The sequence below is a fragment of the Hordeum vulgare genome, chromosome 3H (assembly GCF_904849725.1).
Source record: "Hordeum vulgare subsp. vulgare chromosome 3H, MorexV3_pseudomolecules_assembly, whole genome shotgun sequence".
In the NCBI taxonomy this organism is placed as follows: Eukaryota; Viridiplantae; Streptophyta; class Magnoliopsida; order Poales; family Poaceae; genus Hordeum; species Hordeum vulgare.
Genome location: NC_058520.1, coordinates 121,508,450 through 121,532,114, shown reverse-complemented (window position 1 = coordinate 121,532,114; position 23,665 = coordinate 121,508,450). Strand labels below are relative to the sequence as shown.

General features: G+C 42.1%; 2 protein-coding genes across 5 annotated transcripts; one reads left to right on the top strand and one right to left on the bottom strand.

The window, feature by feature from the left end:
* The first annotated feature begins 18 nt into the window (after positions 1 to 18).
* LOC123443200 (GDT1-like protein 1, chloroplastic) lies at positions 19 to 5,379 on the top strand. Of its 4 annotated transcripts, none has more exons than XM_045119503.1 (12): positions 19 to 234; positions 346 to 624; positions 737 to 790; positions 1,863 to 1,924; positions 2,130 to 2,198; positions 2,335 to 2,386; positions 2,590 to 2,664; positions 3,144 to 3,273; positions 3,359 to 3,429; positions 3,859 to 3,906; positions 4,596 to 4,712; positions 4,974 to 5,379. In XM_045119503.1, exons 1-11 carry the CDS (start codon positions 106 to 108, stop codon positions 4,668 to 4,670), a joined length of 1,044 nt encoding a protein of 347 aa, XP_044975438.1. In that variant the 5' UTR covers positions 19 to 105; the 3' UTR covers positions 4,671 to 4,712; positions 4,974 to 5,379. The 4 variants fall into 4 exon arrangements, with proteins under 4 accessions (XP_044975438.1, XP_044975437.1, XP_044975434.1 ...); XM_045119502.1 differs by having other exon boundaries at positions 4,794 to 5,379; XM_045119499.1 differs by having other exon boundaries at positions 41 to 234; positions 4,876 to 5,379.
* A 439-nt stretch (positions 5,380 to 5,818) lies between these two features.
* LOC123443199 lies at positions 5,819 to 7,680 on the bottom strand. Its single transcript, XM_045119498.1, has 6 exons — positions 7,227 to 7,680; positions 6,969 to 7,135; positions 6,774 to 6,879; positions 6,405 to 6,692; positions 6,197 to 6,320; positions 5,819 to 6,100 (listed from the first exon to the last, which is right to left on the bottom strand). Exons 1-6 carry the CDS (start codon positions 7,494 to 7,496, stop codon positions 5,982 to 5,984), a joined length of 1,074 nt encoding a protein of 357 aa, XP_044975433.1. The 5' UTR covers positions 7,497 to 7,680; the 3' UTR covers positions 5,819 to 5,981.
* Between the last annotated feature and the right edge of the window lie 15,985 nt (positions 7,681 to 23,665).

Genomic DNA, 23,665 nt, shown 5'->3' with positions numbered 1-23,665 from the left:
CGAACTCTATCCACACCCAACGGCCAAGAGCAAGCGGCTGGCAACCGCTCAGTCCGTCCCGCCCCGCCCCCGCCCCCCGCAGGTCGCAGCCACCGCCGCGGCGCCATGGCCTCCGTCACCTCCTGCAGTTCCACCGTCTTCACCTCTTCCTCCTCCTCCATACCCTACCGAACGAGGACGCCTCGTCCATCCCTCCGCCCGCCGCATCGTCTCGCCGGCCTCCCCGGGCGACCGGTACAGTAGCACACCTGAACCTCATGTCGTCATCCCTAAACGGAGGAAAGAGATAGATAGCTCCCCGCCGTACCGGAACACCTGACGCGAAATCGCCTCCGATCGATGCAGGTGCTGAGGTGCCCAGCTAAACGCGACCCGGGCGAGCCGCCGCTGCTGCTTGGAGCTCCTGCGGTTTCTGACGAGAGAGAGGCACCGGAGCCGGCAGTTCGGGACAGGGGCGGGCTCGCGCCGTTCGAAGCGTCGCGGGGGCTCGCATTCGCGGCGGCAGCGGGGGCGCTAATGATCCAGGGGTCGCAGCAGGCACTGGCCGGCACCCAGTTCATGGGCCTGCAGCCGCCGGCCGACGTGCTGGGGGATCTCGGGGACATCAGTACAGGTTTTGCTTCAGTTAGGAGAACTGCCTCTGCCCTTTCAATTGCTTCGTCAGTTACTTTTTATTTATTTCCGTCAAGTAAGTGCATGCCGTGTACATTTCTGATGCCCCCAAATTCAATTTCAGGCTTTTCTGCTGATTTTCTTTTCTGAGCTAGGAGACAGGACGTTTTTCATTGCGGTGAGTATATCCAATTATCCATGCATTCAGTTAAATTATTTTGCCATTGTTAGAATATTTAGAGGCTTCAAGACTTCATACATAATGCTTGCCTGCATGTTCTATTCCGCAAACTACATGTTTTTTTTTGAACATGCAAACTACTCCCTCCGTTTCAAAATATAAGTCCTTTTTAGAGATTTTACTATGGACTACATACAAAGAAAAATGTGTGAATCTATACTCTAAAGTATGTCTATATACATGATACATCCGTATGTAGTTCATAGTGAAATCTCTAAAAGGTCTTATATTTAGGTAGCGGAGGAAGTACATGTGGAAACCAGCAGACTGAACTAAATTTTGCATGCATACATCCAGTTCGAACAAACTGCAAAACCAACTATGCACATTTTTTTTGAACCATGCAGGAGGACTGCACGAATAATATTAAGATAGAGAGAAAAAATACAACCGACCAACAATCACATGATCCAGCCTACAAGGCTACAACAACATCCCAACGACCACAAAACTTTAAACTAAAACAACAAACAAAGCCTGCAACAAAATGACGAAAACTAGAAGCTGCGGCTAGTGGAGAACGAAACGACCCATGCTCGCTTCTGCCTATAGCTTGGCATCAGCAATAACTTGATCAAAGATCTTCATCATAGGCATGTGAGAACTCTTAAATAATCTACCATTCCTCTCCCGCCATATGCTCCAAGTGACCAGCAACACCAAGGTGTTCGGGGAGTTTCTTTTGGTTCCCTGAACTCTAGCTCTGGCATCTTGCCACCAGTCTCTTAAAGTTCGATCAGGCTGAAGTACGACCTCCTTTATCCCGGACCAATGAAGGACCAAACTCCATAAAATTGAGATTACGCTGCAGGCTGCAGCCCCGGAACAAATGGTGTGCAGACCAAGCAATGCACATTTAACACCCCTACTTCTCACTCTGTGCATTCCATTTCACAAGTTACGCGGTTTCCTATTTACTTCTCACTCTGTGCTACACAAGTAATTTGATACCAATGTGTATAAAAAAATGAGTCATTGATAAGTGCTGCAGTTTCATGTGTTTCAATAGGCACTTTTAGCAGCTAGAAATTCTGGAGGAGTCATTTTTCTTGGCACATTTGGAGCACTTGCGTAAGTACTACAAATATTTTTTTCATGCTTCTCTCTATACGCTATGTTGCTTCTCCTATACTGTTACTTGCTTATGTACTTCTAGTTACAGATTTTAAGTTATACAGGAATATAGCTTTTTCCATAGTCAGTAAATTATGAAGTTCCGCTTTTACTTGAACATAGCAGACTTATAAACAAGGTTGATCTTCTTGGGTATTAACAGGGTAATGACAGTTATATCTGTAGTTCTTGGTCGGGCATTTCACTACGTTGATGGCGTCCTTCCATTCAGGTGATTGCACTTGTTGTTGAAGTTTAAAATAGGACCTTCTATCTGCCACCCTTAGTTGACGACCTTCTGTTTGATGTTCTTAGTGAAGAACCTTCTAACTGCTAATATTATCTAATGTGCCTCTTGGCATATGCAGTTTTGGCGGTACAGATTTCCCAATTGATGACATTCTTGCCGTGTGTCTCTTGGTAAGCAAAAAAATCTCATAATATTGTCACATTTACAAATATACAATGTGTTGAAATCATGATCTATGGCATACTCAAATACAGTAGGTACTTCGAGATTAGTTTTTATGTAAACAAGTATAAGTGTGTGCAGGGTTATTACTACTGCATTCTTTTTTAGGTTTAAAAACATTGTCGTGCCTGACAAGCTTAATTGGATTTAGGTATACTATGGAGTTACTACATTACTTGATGCAGCTTCAGGTGATGGAGAAAAGATGAATGAGGAGCAAGAGGAGGTAGAATGTCAAATTTTAAATTCTTAGGTTTAGTCTAGTATATCTTCAAATTTTAGGTCACAATATTCTTGATATGGATCTTAGAGAAAAACACACTCTACCTTTTAATCAACTAAGACTTAACTAATGAATATACTGCTCTTCCAACTTTATGTTTAATGGTTTGCTTTGTGCATAATATACTTAAGATAATAATATGCATAGTAATCCAATCTTCTTGGCCTTCTATCGTGTGCTTATATTGTAAACCTTTTAAGAAGTACATCAATATTATCTATTACATGATGAAGAGCATAGTCTTCCAAAGAAGTATGCAAAAAGGCCATGCATACATGATCACTGATATCAAAAGTTATAGTTAGATATCTAATCAATAGCCTTTGCAGTTGCTTGATGTACTTGATGATATTCTTGTGCTTGGCCCTCTTTCTGTCTGATAGCGAACTGCTTTATAACACTATTATACTGAACAATGGCAGGCTGAGATAGCAGTTTCGAAGTTTTCTGGAAATGGTGCAGGATTAGTGTCTGTCGCCAGTACTCTTGCTAGCACATTTGTTTTGGTTTTTGTTGCTGAATGGGGTGATAAATCATTTTTCTCAACAATTGGTATAGTTCTTATTACCATTCCATACAAGTGTGAGATTCTATTTTCACAACCAACATTGACACTTGTTTCCTTGTTCTTTCACAGCACTTGCTGCGGCTTCATCCCCTCCGGGTGTCATTGCAGGGTCGCTTGCTGGTCATGGTGTCGCAACATTGGTAAGAAACAGCAGTACCTGATAAAATTCACACCAAAATGTTCCTGATTTGCATAAACATTCTCGTGATAACTTATATGTGGCCAACCTACTAAAGCATTATAACATTGCAATTGATTGAATGCTGGAATTCTTTAGTGCTTTGGTCATTCATCCGATTCCTACTTGTTCTGTTTTTGTGCCAGCCTTGTGCTTTGCAACTGCCTTCTCTTGTTGATCAGTTTCTGCATGTGCTTGTTAACTTAACACCTTCAGTGTATTATCGGGATGCAATTTTTATTTAAGTTCATCCAAGGAACTTCTTTTAGTTTCTACTCTGTTTATTGAACATAACACTATGAGCAGGAACTACATACACGCCAGTTATTCTGTTCCTCATTTTGGCTCTGGCTCTTATGGAGTTGGCATTAACCTATTTCTCCTCCCACAGATTGCAGTTCTTGGTGGCTCTTTGCTGGGGACGTTCCTATCTGAAAAGGTAAATCAGTACTACCAAGGGAGCCTGGTTTCTCATGCGACACATTGTAGCAAGCACGGTTGCCCCTAGCCAACTGAGTGATGCTCAGTTCTCCGTGTAAATGAATTTGACTTAGTGCTTTCACTCCCATGTTGAAATTGCTACAGATTTGTGGTGTGGATTACTCCCTCAGTAAACTTTTATAAGACGTTTTAGATCACTGCTTTAGTGATATAAAACGTCTTATAAAAGTGTACAGAGGTAGTACATTTGTTTGTCGCTCGATCAACCCCTTAACACATAATTTGCTAATATAACATTAACTGATTCTTTTACCGAAACAAACCATTCAATCTCATGCACCAATGAGGTCATGCAAAAGCATAGGCCATCAGGAAAAGGCACTGTAAGTAAAATCTACTCGTACTTAAACACAGTCTGTTATAGAAAAATAACGGAATATTTTCTCGCCTCCATTTTATTATGGTGAACAATGTCGACTTTAGGGATCTTTTTTTAGTTGTGGAGATCAATACTCCATGTGTATCTGTCAAATTTGTCTGCCTTGGTTAAAGGTTTATGAAAATTCAGGTGGGCAGTTTCTCTGCCCCCCGATGATGCTTCATTTTTCTTTTGTAGAAAACTTGAGAAATTTAAGATGTATTCCTGCACAATTTATGTCCAACTAGTCCGTCTCCATTATCATGCAGATTATAGCATACATTGGAGGGAGCCTTTTTTTAGCATTTGCCGCTGTGACACTAGTTGAAATTGCGACTTCATGACTTGAAGGGGGTCCCAAGATTCGCCGACATGGTACATAACAGGTGTGCATCAGATACATCATTTCCTTGCAAAATGCTACAGATAAAATTCCATCCTCTAAGAAAACATTATTTTTGTCCCAGTGCAGAGAAATTAGCAGTTTAGCTATTTCCATATGTAATAACAGTGGTACACTGCTATGCTGAAATTCTTGATTATCCACAGTAAATTTACTGTTCATATGGGAACACCATAACTGTGGAGATGATTTGTTGTTGCTGACGAGAATTTCTGCCTCCTTTTCCACGGCATCCCTTCATCAGCATGATTGGTACCGAGACTCAGAGCACGTGGAAAACTCAAGTCCAGTGGGGCATTTGTAACTGGACCTGGGACAAAGTGCTGTAGATGTCATGTAGCCTTTTCTTTTTACCCTTACCTTTTACCAAAACATTGTTAAAGGAAAGCACACTGATTTGTTCAACAGTCACAGCACGGTGTAGTCATTACAGAAAGACACTGTGTTGAACTGTTTCAATCGAGCACAGCATTTCGTCTTCCCACAGTACAGACGTGATACAGAGAATACATCGTGCTATGAACAGAAGCAGCCTGTTGGAGATCACAGTTTGCCTTGTGCTTTTTTGTAATAAATGATGGTGCTCAATACCCACTTATGTGGGCAAAGGGAAGAGTGACACCAAAGACAAGGCGTCTATGTCTGCTTGATGGATGATCTCTGGTCTATCGACCCGTCTTTTTGAATAGGGGGGCTGCTTGATGGATGATCTCTGGTCTATCGACCCGTCTTTTTGAAAGGGGGGGGGGGCTAGACCCCCTCAATGATTTGATTTTTCTTCAATCGACGTAGCTACTTCAGCCAAAATTTCCTACTCCATGAAAGCTTTGCCTCCTCCATGAGCAAACTCGTCCCCTGTATGCGTCCATCCTGGCTCCGTTCCTGTGCATGATGTCTTGTGTCGAGGTGTTTTTATTTAATGTTATTTGGTGTAGTAGCAGTGTCAGGGTTTGTGGATATTGTGTATTCAGAGAGTTTGACGGACCACCTGTGCGGTTGTGGTTTTTTTTATGTCATGTGAGTAGTTTGTTTGTGTTCCGATTGTATAGGTTTTCGTCTGAATTTTTGTGAATTAACCAGACAATTCTCTTTTAGTTCATGGCCGAGCCAAAGCTTTGCCTCTGTTTTGAAAAAAATAATATCCAAATAACTGAACCCACCACCTTTCAGTTACAATCATCATAGGAATTAGGAATGCTGCCCAATTTGTCGGCGCAAATGACTAATCTAATGATCTAATCTGGCTAGCAGTTCACAGCATAGGAAGAACTAGTCGAACTGCATCTCTGCTCTTTGGGTTTCCCGTGTAAATGGTCATTGTCTCGTCGTCGAGATCAACCAAGACGGTGCATAGGGTGTACAATGTTGGGCCTGAAAAAAGGGTCACCGGTGAAACATGTCATGTTTTTTGTTGCAAACTACTCCTGAAAAAAGGAGTACATGGAAAATGGCATGCATTGAGATCACCTGTCATGAAGATCGGGTACTTCTCGTCGGCCGCGTCTCCCAGCACCACCAGCGCCTCCTCCTTGGAGTCCATTGCGCACCGCGCCGCTCTCTTCTCCCTGCTCATGGAGTTCTCATCCTGCACCTGCGTAAATCCATCCACGCGGCACGTTTACTCATCGCTCACTGAAGTGAAGAGCTTGTTGAGCTACACTCATGTCATGTCTACCTGCTCCACTTGGAGATGGAGGTACATGTTCGCGTGGAAGGAGGGCACCGCGCCGGCCTCGTGGACGGCGAACCGGTTCTGGGAGGCGGTCTCGACGGTGACGATCCGCCGGGCTCTGACGTCCATCAGGTTGTAGCAGTGCCCGACCGAGACGCCCGGCGAGCACACCCTGTGCATCGCGTCGTCGAGGTCTCTCGCCTCCAGAAGGTCCCGCGACACGAAGTTCACGGCGATGGCCCCCGCGGCGACCTCGTCGATCGCCGGCGGAACCGAGTCGAGCGTGAAGGCCTGAACATAACGAAATTCAGCAAGGATCGTGAGAGTCCAGTCGTCGTGCGTTGGGCTGATCTCAGGGGGACGTACACGTACCACTCCGTCGCTGTTGAACCCGAAGGCGCAGGTGGAGAGCTCGCCGGCGTAGGTGTAGGCAGTGAAGGAGGATACGCCGTCCGGCGACGTCGCCTTCACCACGTAGCTGAGGTGGAGTAGGCACGAATGCGGGATCAGCTGTGCGAAGATCAATCGGACCGGACACGGAGAACAAGCAAGGCGACTAGTACGTACGTGTGGCCGAGCAGCGCGACGTTGGCGTCTTCGTTGTGCGCCGCGAACGCCGTCGACTCGCTCACCATCAGGATGTCGGAGCAGTCGTCGTCGGGCTCCTCCCTCCGTTCATGGCCCTTCTTTGGGATGAACGGACGAAGCTCTTTCCTCAGGTTGACCAGAATCACCTGCTCAGCAAACATTCAGTCATGCTCAACAAAAATTCCCACGTCAGAGACGGCCGGGCCGGGGGAAGCTAACGAGAATGAGAAACTTTACGTGTAGGAGTGGGACGCCGCTGCCGTCGGCCATGCCCACCAGCTCGTCCCAGTACCGGGAGTACCTCTCCCTGTTGGCGGCCTGGAGCGCGGCGAGGAGCGGCTTGCCCGCCGCCGTGGACGCGAACGGCAGCAGCTGCTCGTGCAGGAAGACGTCCCCTCGCATCCTGCTCCTGATCGTCTCGCGGAACCGCTGGCCCACGGCGAGGCCCAGCTGATATCCGTCGGTGCAACGGCCGGCGTCGAAGACCTCGAGCTCGCCGGCGTCCATGCGGCGATCGAGCGTGGGAGCTTCCGCAACAGAAGGTATGCGACGAAGAGGTTGTTGCTTTGCTGCTGCCTTATCTTCAAATCGCTGTGGTGAGAATGTGTGATGAATGAACAAGACCTCCTCCTCCTCAGCGCCTTCTGCTCTGTGGACGGCCCAGCAATGAGGCCAGCCAGTTTCTGGAATTCATGAAAGTACGCACATAATTCAAAAAGTTGACCGGATTCGAAGAAAGTTCATCGATTTTTAAAAAAGTTCACAAATTCTAAAAAGTTCATTGTTTTGAAACAAAATCACCAATTTTTTTAAAGATCGCCGTAAATTGAAAAACGTTCGCAAATTTGAAAAGGATAGGCAATTTCACATATATTTCATCAATTTTGAAAAATGTTCGTCAATTTTGCAAAAGGTCCATAATTTTGAAAACAATTCATAAATTTTGGAAAAAAAGTTCATCCTAATTTTTGAAAATCATACATAAAACCTGGCGAAAAACCATAAAAACGTCTGTGTATTTTTTTAAAGAACATAGAAATTCAATAGATTTTATTTTACAAAGAGAGAAATAAAAAAATACAAGAAAATAACTAAAAAACCTGACAAAACCGGCCTACAAATGGACAGAAAAACATAAAAAGAACCTGCAAGAAAAAATGTGAGAAAACTAAGATTGCCGTTACAGTGCTATAAACGGGCCAAATGAATGGGATGGGTCCCGAGTAGTTAAGATTTCCTTCTGCCAAACCTGCGTCTAAATTCAACCCATCATGGTCCAGTGTACCTTTCATGATATGTTGTTTCCTTGAAATCAATAGGTAAATATACTAAAACTTTAGAAGTTACACGTGATGATCAGTTTGATGCATAAAATTGTAAAATATGTGATTTTGGATCGTCCGTGCTTGCTTTTGAAGTGCGCGTGGACAGGGCCCATTGTCAGTGACAGATGGTGCTTGGCGAGACATGATTTTGCATAAAATACCCTCATCTTTTTATGTATAGAAAAAGCATATCGTTTTGTAGAGAAAAATGCTATCATGAGATCCGATGTCTGTACCTCCCGGGATATCGAACTGGCAATGTCAAGCACACTCATCAAGGACATTTACATGTCTAATACTCCATACGTTTCAAAATTCTTGTCTTAGATTCGTTTGAATGTGAATGCATCTAGTCACGTTTTAGTATTAAAATGATCTATGATTTCATGTAGCAGTGCTCCATAGCCAGGTGAGTTCCCCTTTCGAAGTTCATCAACCACCAGCTTACAATCTGATGCAACATGAATGCGTCGAACATATAGGTCGTGTGAGAGTGCCAATGCTTCTCTCACTGCCATTGCTTCCAACGTTGGAGGATCAGTGATGTACGTGAAAGACAGAGCCGACGCACCCAGGAAATTTCCTTCGCGGTCCCGGCACACAACTACAATAGATCCAACCCTGCCTCTGGTCGACACCGCAACGTCGACATTGAGCTTGGCACACCCCTCCGTCGGTGGCATCCATTGGGAGGGTTTAGGAGAAGAAGGGGCCACCGGCACCCGAGGCTTATTGTGGCTGGCTCCCAGTTCACACATAAAAGAAGTTATGAATCCATGTGTTGCATGTGGAGACTGAAAGATATCCTCATATATTGCCTTTCGACTAGCTTTCCAGATCGCTTAGGAGGTAACTACCAAGCAAACAAAATCATCCTCGTTAAGATTTTTGTGGAGAGCAAAGATCCACTCCTTTGGATCATCTTGCTGATTTGCACTGATTTTCTCGACGAGTTCCTCGGGCACTAGGGCCCATATAGTCCTTGACATAGTGCAGGTGAGAAGGGCATGTCTCCAGCTATCTCTCGCTCCACACAGCCGGCAAGAGTCAACATCTTCCATGTGCATGTGGTGCAGTACATCGCTGGTTGGCATGGATTGCCGAGCTAAACGCCATACAAACATCCTAAGTTTAGATGGGACCTGGTTGTGCCATATTGCTCCAGTTTGTGCTCTTTTCGATGGATGAGGTTCCATATGCCCCTTGCAGCCATGCTTCCCGACTCAGCTTAGTCCTAAATATCATCGTGTAGGCCAATCTCACTGCAAACATGCCCTTCAGATCTTCATGCCAGGCCCAAAAGTCTGTAACTCTGCGTGTACATAATGGGATTTTCATAATCTCATTGGCATCAAAAGGAGTGAACACTTGCCGGATCAAGCCATCGTTCCAAGATGCGGTTTTGGCACAAATCAAATCAGAGGCTTTCTCCGGAGGGGCTAGTATTAGGGAAGTGATAGGGCGTTTGAAACTGTCCCTCGGAATCCAGTTCTGATGCCATGTGTTTGTTGTTTCACCATCACCAATTCTTCTCACAATGCCTTGTGTCAACATATCCCGTCCATCTAGAATCGTGTGCCAAATCTGAGAGGGATGAGCCCCCAGCTCAACTTCCAGCAGGGAACACTGTAAACAACCTTCAACAACCTGGCACTTAATGTAGCTTCTTCCGTCAGAACACACCATGCTTGTCTGGCCTGAAGGGCTAGGTTGAAGATGTCCATATCACGAAAACCCAATCCGCTGAGGTGTTTTGGTATTGTCATCATATCCCAAGCCACCCAACTTGGCTTTCTTTTCCACCGTTTACTGCCCCACCAAAATTTCCTAATGATAGATGTGATACTCTCACATAGTCCTCTTGACAAGCGGAAGCAACACATGTAGAAAACCAGGATAGCCTATGCAACAGACTTGATCAGAACCTCCTTTCCCGCGGTAGAAAGTAACTTTGCCATCCAGCCCTTGACTTTCTCCCAAACACGATCGCATAAGTATTTGAACGTATCGTTCTTTGACTGTCCAACTTTGGTAGGCATACCCAAATAATGGCCACTTAATGATTCATTGTGAACATGTAGGGAGTTCTTAGCTGCTTTTCGGATTGTTTGTGGGCATCTTTTGCTGAAGAAGATCGAGGATTTTTCATGATTAATCCTCTCCCCCAACGCATTACAATAGGTGTTCAATAGGTTTGACACTCCTTCTGCCCCCTCCACATTACCCTTGAAAAGCAACAATTTTTCATATGCAAATAAGAGGTGGTTAATTGGTGGAGCCATTGGGGCCACCTTAATACCTGCAAATTATGATGGAGAACTGGATTTCAGGAGGCACGAAAGGCCCTCTACTGCAATCAAGAATAAGTAGGGGGAGATTGGATCTCCATGCCGAATCCCTCTCTTCGATCTGAAGGACTCAAGCTTCTCACCATTAAATAGGATGGAAAAGGAGATTGAAGATACCATGTTCATCACTGTATCAATCCATTGTGGTGCAAAACCCAGCCTGCCCATGATACCCCTCAAGTAACTCCATTCCAGTCTGTCATATGCTTTTATCATATCTAACTTGAGGGCACATTAACTATTGGACTTGGACCTTATTCGTTTCATAAAGTGCAAACACTCATAGGGGCAAATGATATTATCAGTGATCATCCTCCCCGGTACAATGGCTGGCTGTTCCTCAGAGATTATGTCAGGCATAATCATCTTTAATCTCTTCGCCACCACTTTGGAAGCAATTTTATAAAGGATGTCATAGAGGCTTATGGGTTTGTGATGTCTACAACACAACTTATTCTTGTAGACACGTGTTGGGACTCCAAGCGCAGAGTTTTGTAGGACAGTAGCAATTTTCCCTCAAGTGGATGACCTAAGGTTTATCAATCCGTGGGAGGCATAGGATGACGATAGTCTCTCACAAGCAACCCTGCAATCAAATACAAGAAATCTCTTGTGTCCCCAACACACCCAGTACAATGGAAAATTGTATCGGTGCACTAGTTCGAAGAAGAGATGATGATAAAAGTGTAGTATGGATAGTAGACATGAGTTTTTGTAGTGGGAACAATAAAAACAGCAAGGTAGTACATAATAAAACGGAGCACAAATGGTATTGCAATGATAGAAAATGAGGCCTATGATACATACTTTTACTAGTGCAATCTCTCAACAAGAAAATAGCATACGGTGGGTAAACAAATGGTATTGCAATGATAGAAAATGAGGCCTATGATACATACTTTTACTAGTGCAATCTCTCAACAAGAAAATAACATACGGTGGGTAAACAAATTACTGTTGGGCAATTGATAGAAAAGAAAATAATTATGACGCTTTCCAAATCAATGATCATGATATAGGCATCACATCCAAATCAAGTAGACCGACTCCTACCTGTATCTACTACTATTACTTCACACATCGGCCGCTATCCAACATGCATCTAGTGTATTAAGTTCATAAGAACGAAGTAATGCATTAAGAACAATGACATGATGTACTCAAGACACAAGCATATAAGAATTCATCCCACCTTGTTATCCTTAATGGCAACAACACATGCGTATCAACTCCCCTTCCGTCGCTAGGACTAAAGACCGCAAGATCGAACCCATTACCGAGCACCTCGTCCCATTGCAAGAAGATCTAATCTAGTTGGACAAACTGAACCAAAACTTGGGAGAAGAAATACAAGGATATATACTAAATAATGCATAAAAGAGATCAGCAAAGAACTCAAATAAAACAAGGATAGATCTTATCATAAACTCACAATTCATTGGCTCCCAACAAACACACTGCACGAAGTCATTACATCGAATGGAACTCCATGAAGATCATGGAGACCGTTGTATTGAGATACAAAGAGAGAGATATCAAACACATAGCTACTAGTACATACCCCTAGCCTCGAGGGTGGACTACTCCCTCCTTGTCATGGTGGCCGCCAAGATGATGAAGATGGCCTCCGGTGATAATTCCCCCTCCGACAGGGTGCCAGAACAGGGTACATATTGGTTTTCGGAGGATACAGAGGCGTGCGACAGCGGAGTACAAGTTCTAGGTTATCCATCGAAGGTTTCTGTATATATGTGAATTTTTGGCGTTGTTTTTACGCGAAGGGAGCCTCAGGGGGCCCACACAACATGAGCCCACACCTAGGGGGTGGCGCTATTGTGTGGGCACCCTGAGAATCTTCTGGCCCTTCCTCGAAACTTCGTGGGGCTCTTTCCTTATATAAAAGATCGTCAAATTTTTTTGTTGCATTTTGAGAACTTTTATTTCTGCACAAAGAACAACACCACGTTAGTTCTGCTGAAAACAACGTCAGTCCGGGTTAGTTCTAATCAAATCATACCAAAACCATATAGAATTGTGATAAACATGGCATGAATACTTCATAAATTATAGATACGTTGGAGACGTATCAGCATCCCCAAGCTTAATTCCTGCTCGTCCTCGAGTAGGTAAATGATAAAACAAATAATTTATGAAGTGTGAATGCTAGCATAGTGCATAAGTTTGATCAGTGATAATTTCAGTCACTTTCTCTAGCATCATAACATCAACTTATTCTCATAAAACTCATCATGACCAAGTAGCAACTAATTCACAAGTTATGCTTCAAAGAGTGCATTCTCTTGAAACTCAACAACCTATGTTCTTAGTCACCAAGTAACTGCAATTCAACTTAATTCAACAAAGTCTAAGAAAGATCTCCACATACTCAATTATCATTTAGTCTTCCATGATTGCTACTACTCAAAGCATATTTTTAGAATAAATGGCATCCATCGAACACAGAGAAAGATAGGGGCATAATGTTTCGCCTTCCAACTTATTTATCATAGAGATAATTGTCAACAATAATAATTCATGTTCAAATATATTTGACTGGTCATATGTGCTTAGATCTTTCCCCACCACATGATGCTTGACAACTAGAGAATAGATAGGGAGAAGGAATTGACTCAACATGAAAGTAAACAACATAAAGTTTAAATAACATGAAAGTAAAAGATAGGCCCTTCACAGAGGAAAGCAGAGGTTGTCATGCACATTTTATTTTTGGATGCACAAACTCTTAATGCAAAGGAACATCACGTGATATTGCCCCTTGTGATAGCAACCTTTATTATGGAGTCCGTCGCTTTTATTGCTTTACCATCACAAGTTCATGCCATGCTTATTTTCCCTTACAATAAAATATTGTATTTAATTTAGGAGCATTTTTATTGCTTTTTGCATCGATGACAACTTACTTCAAGGATCTTATTCAATCCATAGGTAGATATGGTGGACACTTATGGCAAGGAACTGGGTTTAAGGGTTTTTGGATGTACAAATAGTATTTATACTTAGTGCAAACTTTTGGATAGAAAAAGATCCTAAGCAAGCACCACATGTTGGAGGATCCATAACAATATAACTTCTATGCAAATATACCCAAACATAACCCATTACATTGTCTTCCTTGTCCAACTTCAACTAATTTTCTCAAGTTTGAAAATAATTAATGAGTATTCACAATCATAAAAGATGTCCAAGATAATATATTTATATGTGAAAGTTCTCTTCCTCATACTATTCATTCATGAATTGCTTCTATGACCAATATTGTGATTGTCAAGCTTCAAAAGATTTCACCATCTAAACTCAATGTGAAGCTACCACTAGGCATGATACAAGCATATGAAGCTCATAATACTTCAACTTTATGATATTCAATTCATTCACAATTTACTCATAGGATACAAGTAAATAATAAGAGTAAATGACAAACTACTCCAAAAAGATATAAGTGACGATCAAATGAGTAGTCAAATAATTAAATAGATATGGGAGGGCTCTCTCTAAATAAATATTTCAGATCTTGATGATCTTATTAAAACATACAACAAAAGGGAAACAAAATGACACACCAAGTATGGCACAACTCATGTGAAGAAGCAAAAACTTGGGCTCAACGAAAACTAACCGATAATTGTTGAAGAAGAAAGGTGGGATGCCTACCGAGGCATCCCCAAGCTTAGTTGCTTGAGACTTCTTGAAATATTTTCTTGAGATGACTTGGTCATCCCCAAGTGTGAGATTTTGTGCCTCCTTAATTCCTCTCATATCACGGGTTTTCTAAATATTAAAAACTTCATCCACATAAAACTCAACAAGAACTCATGAGATAAGTTAGTATAGATCAATGCAAAACCTTATCATTCTCTACTGTAAAAAATCACTAAAATTATAATTAAACATTGCATACTAAATTACTCTGCATATTTAATACTCCTATCCTGAAATAGGACCATTAAACATGCCAACATATGCAAACAATGGAAACATAACAGCAATCTGTCTAAATAGGATAGTCTGTAAAGAATGCAGCAAGATCCATGCTTTGTTAACTCCAATTTTTTTGAAAATTTACCACACTGTATATAATTTATAATATCATGTTGTGTAAAAATTACAAGATTTTTTGACATACTGACTTTTCTAGGGAATGTTTGGACTAACAACAAACTTTCTGTTTTGAAATAGCAACTCATTCACTTGCAAATTGAGCATGGTAAAGGCTTCACTTGACACTTTTATTAAAATAAAGGATACACAACTTTATTATAAATAACAGAAAGCAAAATTCAAAAAAATAAAATGTTCCTCCAAGCAAAACACATATCATGTGACGAATAAAAATATAGTCCCAAGTGAGGTTATCGATAATGTGGAAGACGAAAGAGGGGATGCCTTCTGGGGCATCCCCAAGCTTAGTTGCTTGGGTCTTCCTTGAGTATTACCTTGGGGTGCCTTGGGAATACCCAAGCTTAGGGTCTTGACACTCCTTATTCTCTTCATATTGATATCTCACCCAAAACTTGAAAACTTCAATCACTAAAAACTTAATGGAACTTCGTGAGATGGGTTAGTATGATAAAGAGCAAATTATTCACTTAGGTAATGTCAAAGACAAGATCCATAATTCTTATCACACAATTAATACTGTACTCTATCATTTATACAATTTATATCACTTAATATAAGCGACGGAAATGCTAAAACAAGCAAACTATGCAAACAAGGCAGATTCTGTCAAAAACAGAACAGTCTGTAAATGATCTGAACAATCACCAAGCTTTTGCAACTCCAAAAATTGTGAAAAATTAGGACAACGTGGAGAATTTGTATATAAATCACGTTTAATAAATTCTGAAGCTTTTGATGCTCTGATGAATTTATAAGAATTCTGCACTAGGCACAAAAGTTTCTGTTTTTGCACAGAATCAAGTCAGCTATCATCCACACTATACCAAAGGCTTTACTTGGCACATTATTGAAATAAAACCTATAAAGCATGATTAATACATTAGCTTAATCATGTGAACACACAAAAACAGTAGGTAAAAGTGTTGGGTTGTATCCCAACAAGTACTTTTCTTTAATGCCTTTCAAGCTAGGCATGATGATTTCAATGATGCTCACACAAAAGATAAGAATTGAAACACAAAGAGAGCATCATGAAGCATATGACTAGCACATTTAAGTCTAACCCACTTCCTATGCATAGGGATTTTGTGAAATTTATTGTAGCAAGAATCAACTAGCATAGGAAGGCAAAACAAGCATGACTTCAAAACTTTCAACACATAAAGAGGAAACTTGATATTTTTGCAATAAGTAAAAGCATATGTTCCTCTCTCATAATATTTTTCAGTATCATAATGAATGAATTCAACAATATAACCAACACATAAAGCATTCTTTTCATGATCCACAAGCATAGAAAAATTATTACTCTCCACACAAGAAAATTTCTTCTCATCAATAATAGTGGGAGCAAACTCAACAAAAATAACTATCATGAGAAACTTATTTGACATAATCCAATTTAAAATAAAAATCATTATGACAAGTTTCATAATTATTCTTTATGTTGAGGAACGTTGCATGGGAAACAATAATTTTTCACCCGTTGTATATGAACGTAGAGTCTATCACACGCGATCATCACGTGGTGTCTCGAAACGACGAACTGTCGCAACGGTGCACACTCGGGGAGAACACAATTTTATATTTAAATTTTAGTTAGGGATCACCTTATAATGCTACCGCCAACCTAAGGAAAATAAGGTGCATAAAAGGATTAACATCACATGCAAATCATAAGTGACATGATACGGCCATGAACTTGTGCTTTTGATCTCCATCTTGAAAGCACCGGCATGATCTCCATCGTCATCGGCGCCACACCATGATATCCATCATGATGATCTCCATCATTGTGCCGCCATTGAGGTTGTCACACTAACTATGCTATTGCTACTAAAGGTATTGAACTAGCGATAAAGCAAAGCATCACCAAGCACAAAAATATTTAAAGACAACCCTATGGATCTTGTGGTTGCCGTAGCATCAACATGCAAGTCGATATTTAACTATTACACCATGATCATCTTAGACATCAAATATATCATGTCATGTCTTTGGCCATATCATATCACATCATACCCTGCAAAAACAAGTTAGACGTCCTCTAATTTATTGTTGCATGTTTTACATGGCTCCTATGGGTATCTAGCATGACCGCATCTTACTTATGCAAAACCACAACGGTGATACACAAGTTGCTATTTAACCTTCTCCAAGGACCGCCTCACTCAAATCTGATTCAAGTAAAGTAGGAGAAACAGACACCCGCCATCCATATTTATACAACAAGTTGCATGTTAGTCGATGGAACCGTTCTCTCGTAAGCATACGAATAATGTTGGTCCAGGCCGCTTCATCCAACAATACCGCGAAATCAAGATAAGACTAAGGAGGGAAGCAATCTAAATATCGATGCCCACAAACTCCTTTGTATTCTACTTGAGATGTCATCTACACACAGACCTAGCTCATGATGCCACTGTTGAGGAACGTTACATGGGAAACAAAAAATTTCCTACGCACATGTAAGATCTATCCATTGTGATGACCATCTACGAGAGGGCAGATCAGATCCACATACCCTTGTAGATCGCTAAGAGGGAAGCGTTCAGAAACGCGGTTAATGTAGTCGAACGTCTTCGCGATCCAAATAGAAAGCCGTACCGTGATCCAATGACGATCTATTGCCAAACGGATTGGCACCTCTGCGTTCGGCACACGTACAACTCGATGACGATCTCCTCCTTCTTGATCCAGCAAGAGAGACCAAGAGGTAGCTTAATTCCCTGGCAGCAAGACGGAGTGACAGTGATGATGGTGGAGCTACTCCGGCAGGGCTTCGTCGTGCCGTACCGAAATAACTATGGGGTGTCACGAGGTAGTGGAGGGAGAGAGGGCTGCACCATGGCTTGTGGTGCAAGAAGCTGCTCTACCATCCACTATATATAGGAGTGGAGGGAGGGGTGGCGCCTTAGGGACTCCCCCTAGGGTTCAACCGGCGCAAGGAGGAGGGAGGAGTCCTCCTCCAAGTCGGTTTGGAGGAGGAGAACTCCTCTCCTATTCAGGTTGGCCCCACCTCTCTTTCCTTCTCCACTTCGGCCGAATAGGCTCTCTTGGGATGTCCACCCAGCCCAAAAATCCCAGTCTTGATCCATGCTAACTCAACGGACACCTTCGGAGATACCTGTAGAGCACCTTTATAGTCACCCAGTATCGTTGCGACGTTTGATACACACAAGGTATTCCTCCAGTGTCAGTGAGTTACATGATCTCATGGTCATAGGAATCTGTACTTGACATCCAGAAAACAATAGCAACAAAATGACACGATCATATGCTACGTTTATAGTTTGGGTGTTGTCCATCACATCATTCTCCTAATGATGTGATCCCGTCATCAAGTGACAGCACTTGTCTATGGCTAGGAAACCTTAACCATCCTTGATCAACAAGCTAGTCATTAGAGGCTCACTAGGGACATTGATTTGTCTATATATCCACACATGCATTTATGTTTCAATTCAATACAATTATAACATGGATAATAAATGATTATCTTGAAACAGGAAATATAATAATAACTATTCATTATTGCCTCTAGGGCATATTTCCATCTGTCTCCCGCTTGCACTACAGTCAATAACCTAGCTTCACATCTCTATGTGATTTACAATGTAATGAATCTAACACCCATACAGTTATGGTGTTGATCATGCTTTGCTCGTGGAAGAGGTTTAGTCAGCGGATCTGCAACATTCATATCCGTGTGCACTTTGCAAATATTTATGTCGTCCTCCTTGATGTAATCGCGAATAGCCTTGAAGAGTCGCTTTGTGTGTCTAGTCCTCTTGTGAAACCTTGGTTCCTTGGCTAGAGCAATGGCACCAGTGTTGTCACATGACACATTAATTGGGTCCAGTGCACTTGGCACTACTCCAAGATCTCACATGAACTGCCTCATGCAGACACCCTCCTTAGCCGCCTGTGAGGTAGCTATGTACTCCACTTCGCATGTAGAATGAGCTACGACGCTTTGCTTGGAACTGCACCAGCTTACCGCACCCTCGTTAAGAATAAATACGTATCCGGTTTGAGAGTTAGAGTCATTCGGTTCAGTGTCAAAGCTTGCATCAACGTAACACTTTACGACGAGCTCTTCGTCACCTCCATAAACGAGAAACATTTCCTTAGTCCTTTTCAGGTACTTCAGAATATTCTTGACCGCCGCCCAATGTTCCACTCCTGGAACACTTTGAAACCTGCATGCCATACTTATGGCCAGGCTGACATGCGGTCTTGTGCACAACATTGCATACATGATAGACCCTACGACTGAAGCATAGGGGACGACACTCATCTTTTCTCTATCTTCTGCAGTTACTGGACATTGAGTCTTACTCAACTTTATACCTTGTAAAACAGGCAAGAACCCCTTCTTGGATTGTTCCATTTTGAACTTCTTCAAAAGTTTATCAAGGTATGTGCTTTGTGAAAGAGCTATTAGGCGCCTTGAGCTATCTCTATAGATCTTTATGCCCAATATGTAAGCAGCTTCTCCTAGGTCCTTCACTGAAAAACTTTTATTCAAGTAATCCTTTACGCTTTCCAAAAACTCTACATTGTTTCCAATCAGCAATATGTCATCCACATATAATATTAGAAACGCTATAGCGCTCCCACTCACTTTCTTGTAAATACAAGCTTCTCCAAAAACTTGTATAAACCCAAACGCCTTGGTCACCTCATCAAAGCGCTGATTCCAACTCCGAGATGCTTGTACCAGTCCATAAATGGATCGCTAGAGCTTGCATACTTTGTCAGCATTCTCTGGATCGACAAAACCTTCGGGTTGCATCATATACAACTCTTCCTTAAGAAACCCGTTAAGGAATGCCGTTTTGACATCCATCTGCCATATTTCATAATGAAAAAATGCAGCTATTGCTAACTTGATTCAGATGAACTTAAGCATCGGTACGGGTGAGAATGTGTCATCGTAGTCAACTCCTTGAACTTGTGAAAAATCCTTTGCCACAAGTCGATCTTTATAAACGGTCACATTACCGTGTGCGTCCGTCTTCTTCTTAAAGATCCATTTGTTCTGAATATCCTTTCGACCTTTAGATAATACTTCCAAAGTCCATACTTTGTTTTCATACATAGATCCTATCTCGGATTTCATGGCTTCTAACCATCTATGGGAATCTGGGCCCACCATTGCTTCTCCATAATTCGTAGGCTCATTGTTGTCCAACACCATGATTGACAAGACATGATTCCCGTACCACTCAGGAGCAGTAGGTGCTCTTGTCGACCTGCGAGGTCCGACAGTATCTTGATCTGAAGCTTCATGATCACCATCATCATCTTCCTCTTCAATTGGTGTTGCCTCGACATAAATTTCTTTCTGCCCTGCGCCACCATCTTGTTGAAGCAGAGGTTGCGCAACCTCATCAAGTTCTATCTTCCTCCCACTCAATTCTTTTGAGAGAAACTCTTTCTCCAGAAAAGCTCCATTCTTGGTGACAAACACTTTGCCCTCGGATCTTAGATAGCAGGTATACCCAACTGTCTCTTTTGGGTAACCTATGAAGACGCACTTTTCCGCTTTGGGTTCCAACTTTTCATGCTGAAGCTTTTTGACATAAGCATCACATCCCTAAACTTTAAGAAACAACAACTTTGGCTTCTTGTCATACCATAGCACATATGGTGTTGTCTCAATGGATTTTGATGGTGCCATATTTAAAGTGAATGCAGCTGTCTCCAATGCATAGCCCCAAAATGATAATGGCAAATCGATAAGAGACATCATAGAATGCACCATATCTAATAAAGTACGATTACAACGTTCGGACACACCATTACGCTGTGGTGTTCGAGGCGGTGTCAACTGGGAAATAATTCCATATTGTCTTAAGTGAGCACCAAACTCGAAACTCAGATATTCACCCCCACGATCATACCGTAGGAACTTGATCTTCTTGTTACGATGATTTTCAACTTCACTCAGAAATTGCTTGAACTTCTCAAACGTTTCAGACTTGTGCTTCATCAAGTAGACATAACCATATCTACTCAAATCGTCAGTGAAGGTGAGAAAATAACGATATCCGCCGCGCGCCTCCACACTCATTGGACCACATACATCGGTATGTATGATTTCCAACAAGTCAATTGCACGCTCCATTGTTCCGGAGAACGGAGTCTTTGTCATCTTGCCCATGAGGCATGGTTCGCACGTGTCAAGTGACTCCAAAAGTCCATCGTTATGGAGTTTCTTCATGCGCTTTACACCAATATGACCTAAGCGGCAGTGCCATAAAAACATGGCGCTATCATTGTTAACTCTAACTCTTTTGGTCTCAATGTTTTGTATATGTGTATCATTGATAACCCACAAGTATAGGGGATCAATTGTAGCCTTTCTTGATAAGTAACAGTGTCGAACCCAACGAGGATCTAAAGGTAGGACAAATATTCCCTCAAGTTCTATCGACCACCGATACAACTCTACGCACACTTTACGTTCGCTTTACCTAGAACAAGTATGAAACTAGAAGTACTTTGTAGGAGTGATAGGATAGGCTTGCAACTGAGATATTCACCTCCTCGATCATATCGTAGGAACTTGGTCTTCTTGCTATGATGATTTTCAACTTCACTCTAAAATTGTTTGAACTTTTCAAATGTTTTAGACTTGTGCTTCATCAAGTATATATAGCCATACCTACTCAAATCGTTAGTGAAAGTGAGAAAATAACGATATCCACCGCACGCCTCTATGCTCATTGGTCCGCACACATCAGTATATATGATCTCCAAGAAGTCACTTGCACGCTCAATTGTTCAGAGAACGGAGTCTTAGTCATCTTGCCCATGAGACACGGTTCGCATGTGTTAAGTGATTCAAAATCAACTGACTCCAACAGTCCATCAGCATGGAGTTTTTTCATGCGCTTAACACCAATATGACCTAAGCGACAGTGCCACAAGAAAGTGGCACTATCATTGTTTACTCTACATATTTTAGTCTCAATGTTATGGACTTGAGTGTCATCACAATCGAGAGTCAATATGAACAAACCCCTCACATTGGGTGCATGACCATAAAAGATATTACTCATATAAATAGAACAACCATTATTCTCTGACTTAAATGAGTAACCGTCTCGCAATAAATAAGATCCAGATATAATGTTCATGCTCAACGCACGCGCTAAATAACAATTATTTAAGTTCATCACTAATCCCGATGGTAACTGAAGTGAGACCGTGTCGACGGCGATCGCGTCAACCTTGGAACCATTTCCCACGCGCATCGTCACTTCATCCTTCGCCAGCCTTTGTTTATTCCGCAGTTCCTGTTTCGAGTTGCAAATGTGAGCAACAGAACTGGTATCAAATGTCGAGGCACTACTACGAGAGCTGGTGAGGTACACATCAATAACATGTATATCAAATATACCTTGTTTGGCATTGGCCGCCTTCTTATGAGCCAGACACTTGGGGCAGTTGCGCTTCCAGTGACCAGTCCCCTTGCAACAATAGCATTCAGTTTCCAGATTAGGTCCAGCCTTGGGTTTCTTCATCGGAGGGGCAACAACTTTGCCACTCTTCTTGGAGTTACCCTTCTTGCCTTTGCTGTTTTTCTTGAAACTAGTGGTCTTATTAACCATCAACACTTGATGTTCTTTGTGGATTTCTGACTTAGCGACTTTCAACATCGCAAATAACTCGCCGAGTGACTTATCCATCCCTGTCATGTTATAATTCAACACAAAGCTCTTATAGCTTGGTGGCAGTGGCTGAAGAATTTTGTCAATGATAACTTCTTGCGGGAGTTCATTCCCCAGCTCAACTAGATGGTTAGAGTACCCAGATATTCTGAGCACGTGTTCACTGACAGACGAATTCTCCTCCATTTTGCAAGCATAGAACTTATCGGAGGTCTCATACCTCTCGATCCGGGCATTCTTCTCAAAGATAAACTTTAACTCCTGGAACATCTCATATGCCCCATGATGTTCAAAACGTCTTTGAAGTCCTGGTTCTAAGCCATACAAAACTGCACATTGAACTAGTGAGTAGTCATCCTTACGCGCTTGCCAAGCGTTCAAAACATCTTGGGTTGCCGTAGCGGGTGGTGCATCACCTAGCGCAGCATCAAGCACATATTGCTTTTGGCCAGCTTGGAGGATAAGCCTTAGATTTTGAGCCCAGTCAACAAAGTTGCTTCCATCATCTTTCAACTTAGCTTTCTGTAGGAACGTATTAAAATTCAGGGTTGCTACTGCACGAGCCATTGATCTACAACATATTTTTTTGCAAAGATTACTTAGACTATGTTCAAGACAACTGATTTTAGATAATCATATTACTAATAAACTCCCACTCAAATAGACATCCTTCTAGTCATTCCAGTGTTGCATGATCCAAATTCACTATCTTAAGTCCGATCATCACGTGAGTTGAGTATAGTTTCAGTGGTGAACATCTCCATGTTGATCATATCAACTATATGATTCATGCTCGACCTTTCGGTCTCTTGTGTTCTGAGGCCATGTCTGCACATGCTAGGCTCGTCAAGTTTAAACCGAGTGTTCCGCGTGTGCAACTATTTTGCACCCGTTGTATGTGAACGTTGAGTCTATCACACCCGATCATCACATGGTGTCTCGAAACGACGAACTGCCGCAACGGTGCACAGTCGGGGAGAACACAATTTTATCTTGATATTTTAGTGAGGGATCACCTTATAATGCTACCGTCGTTCTAAGCAAAATAAGGTGCATAAAAGGATTAACATCACATGCAAATCATAAGTGATATGATATGGCCATGAACTTGTGTTTCTTGATCTCTATCACCAAAGCACCGGCATGATCTCCATCGTCACCGGTGCCACACCATGATCTCC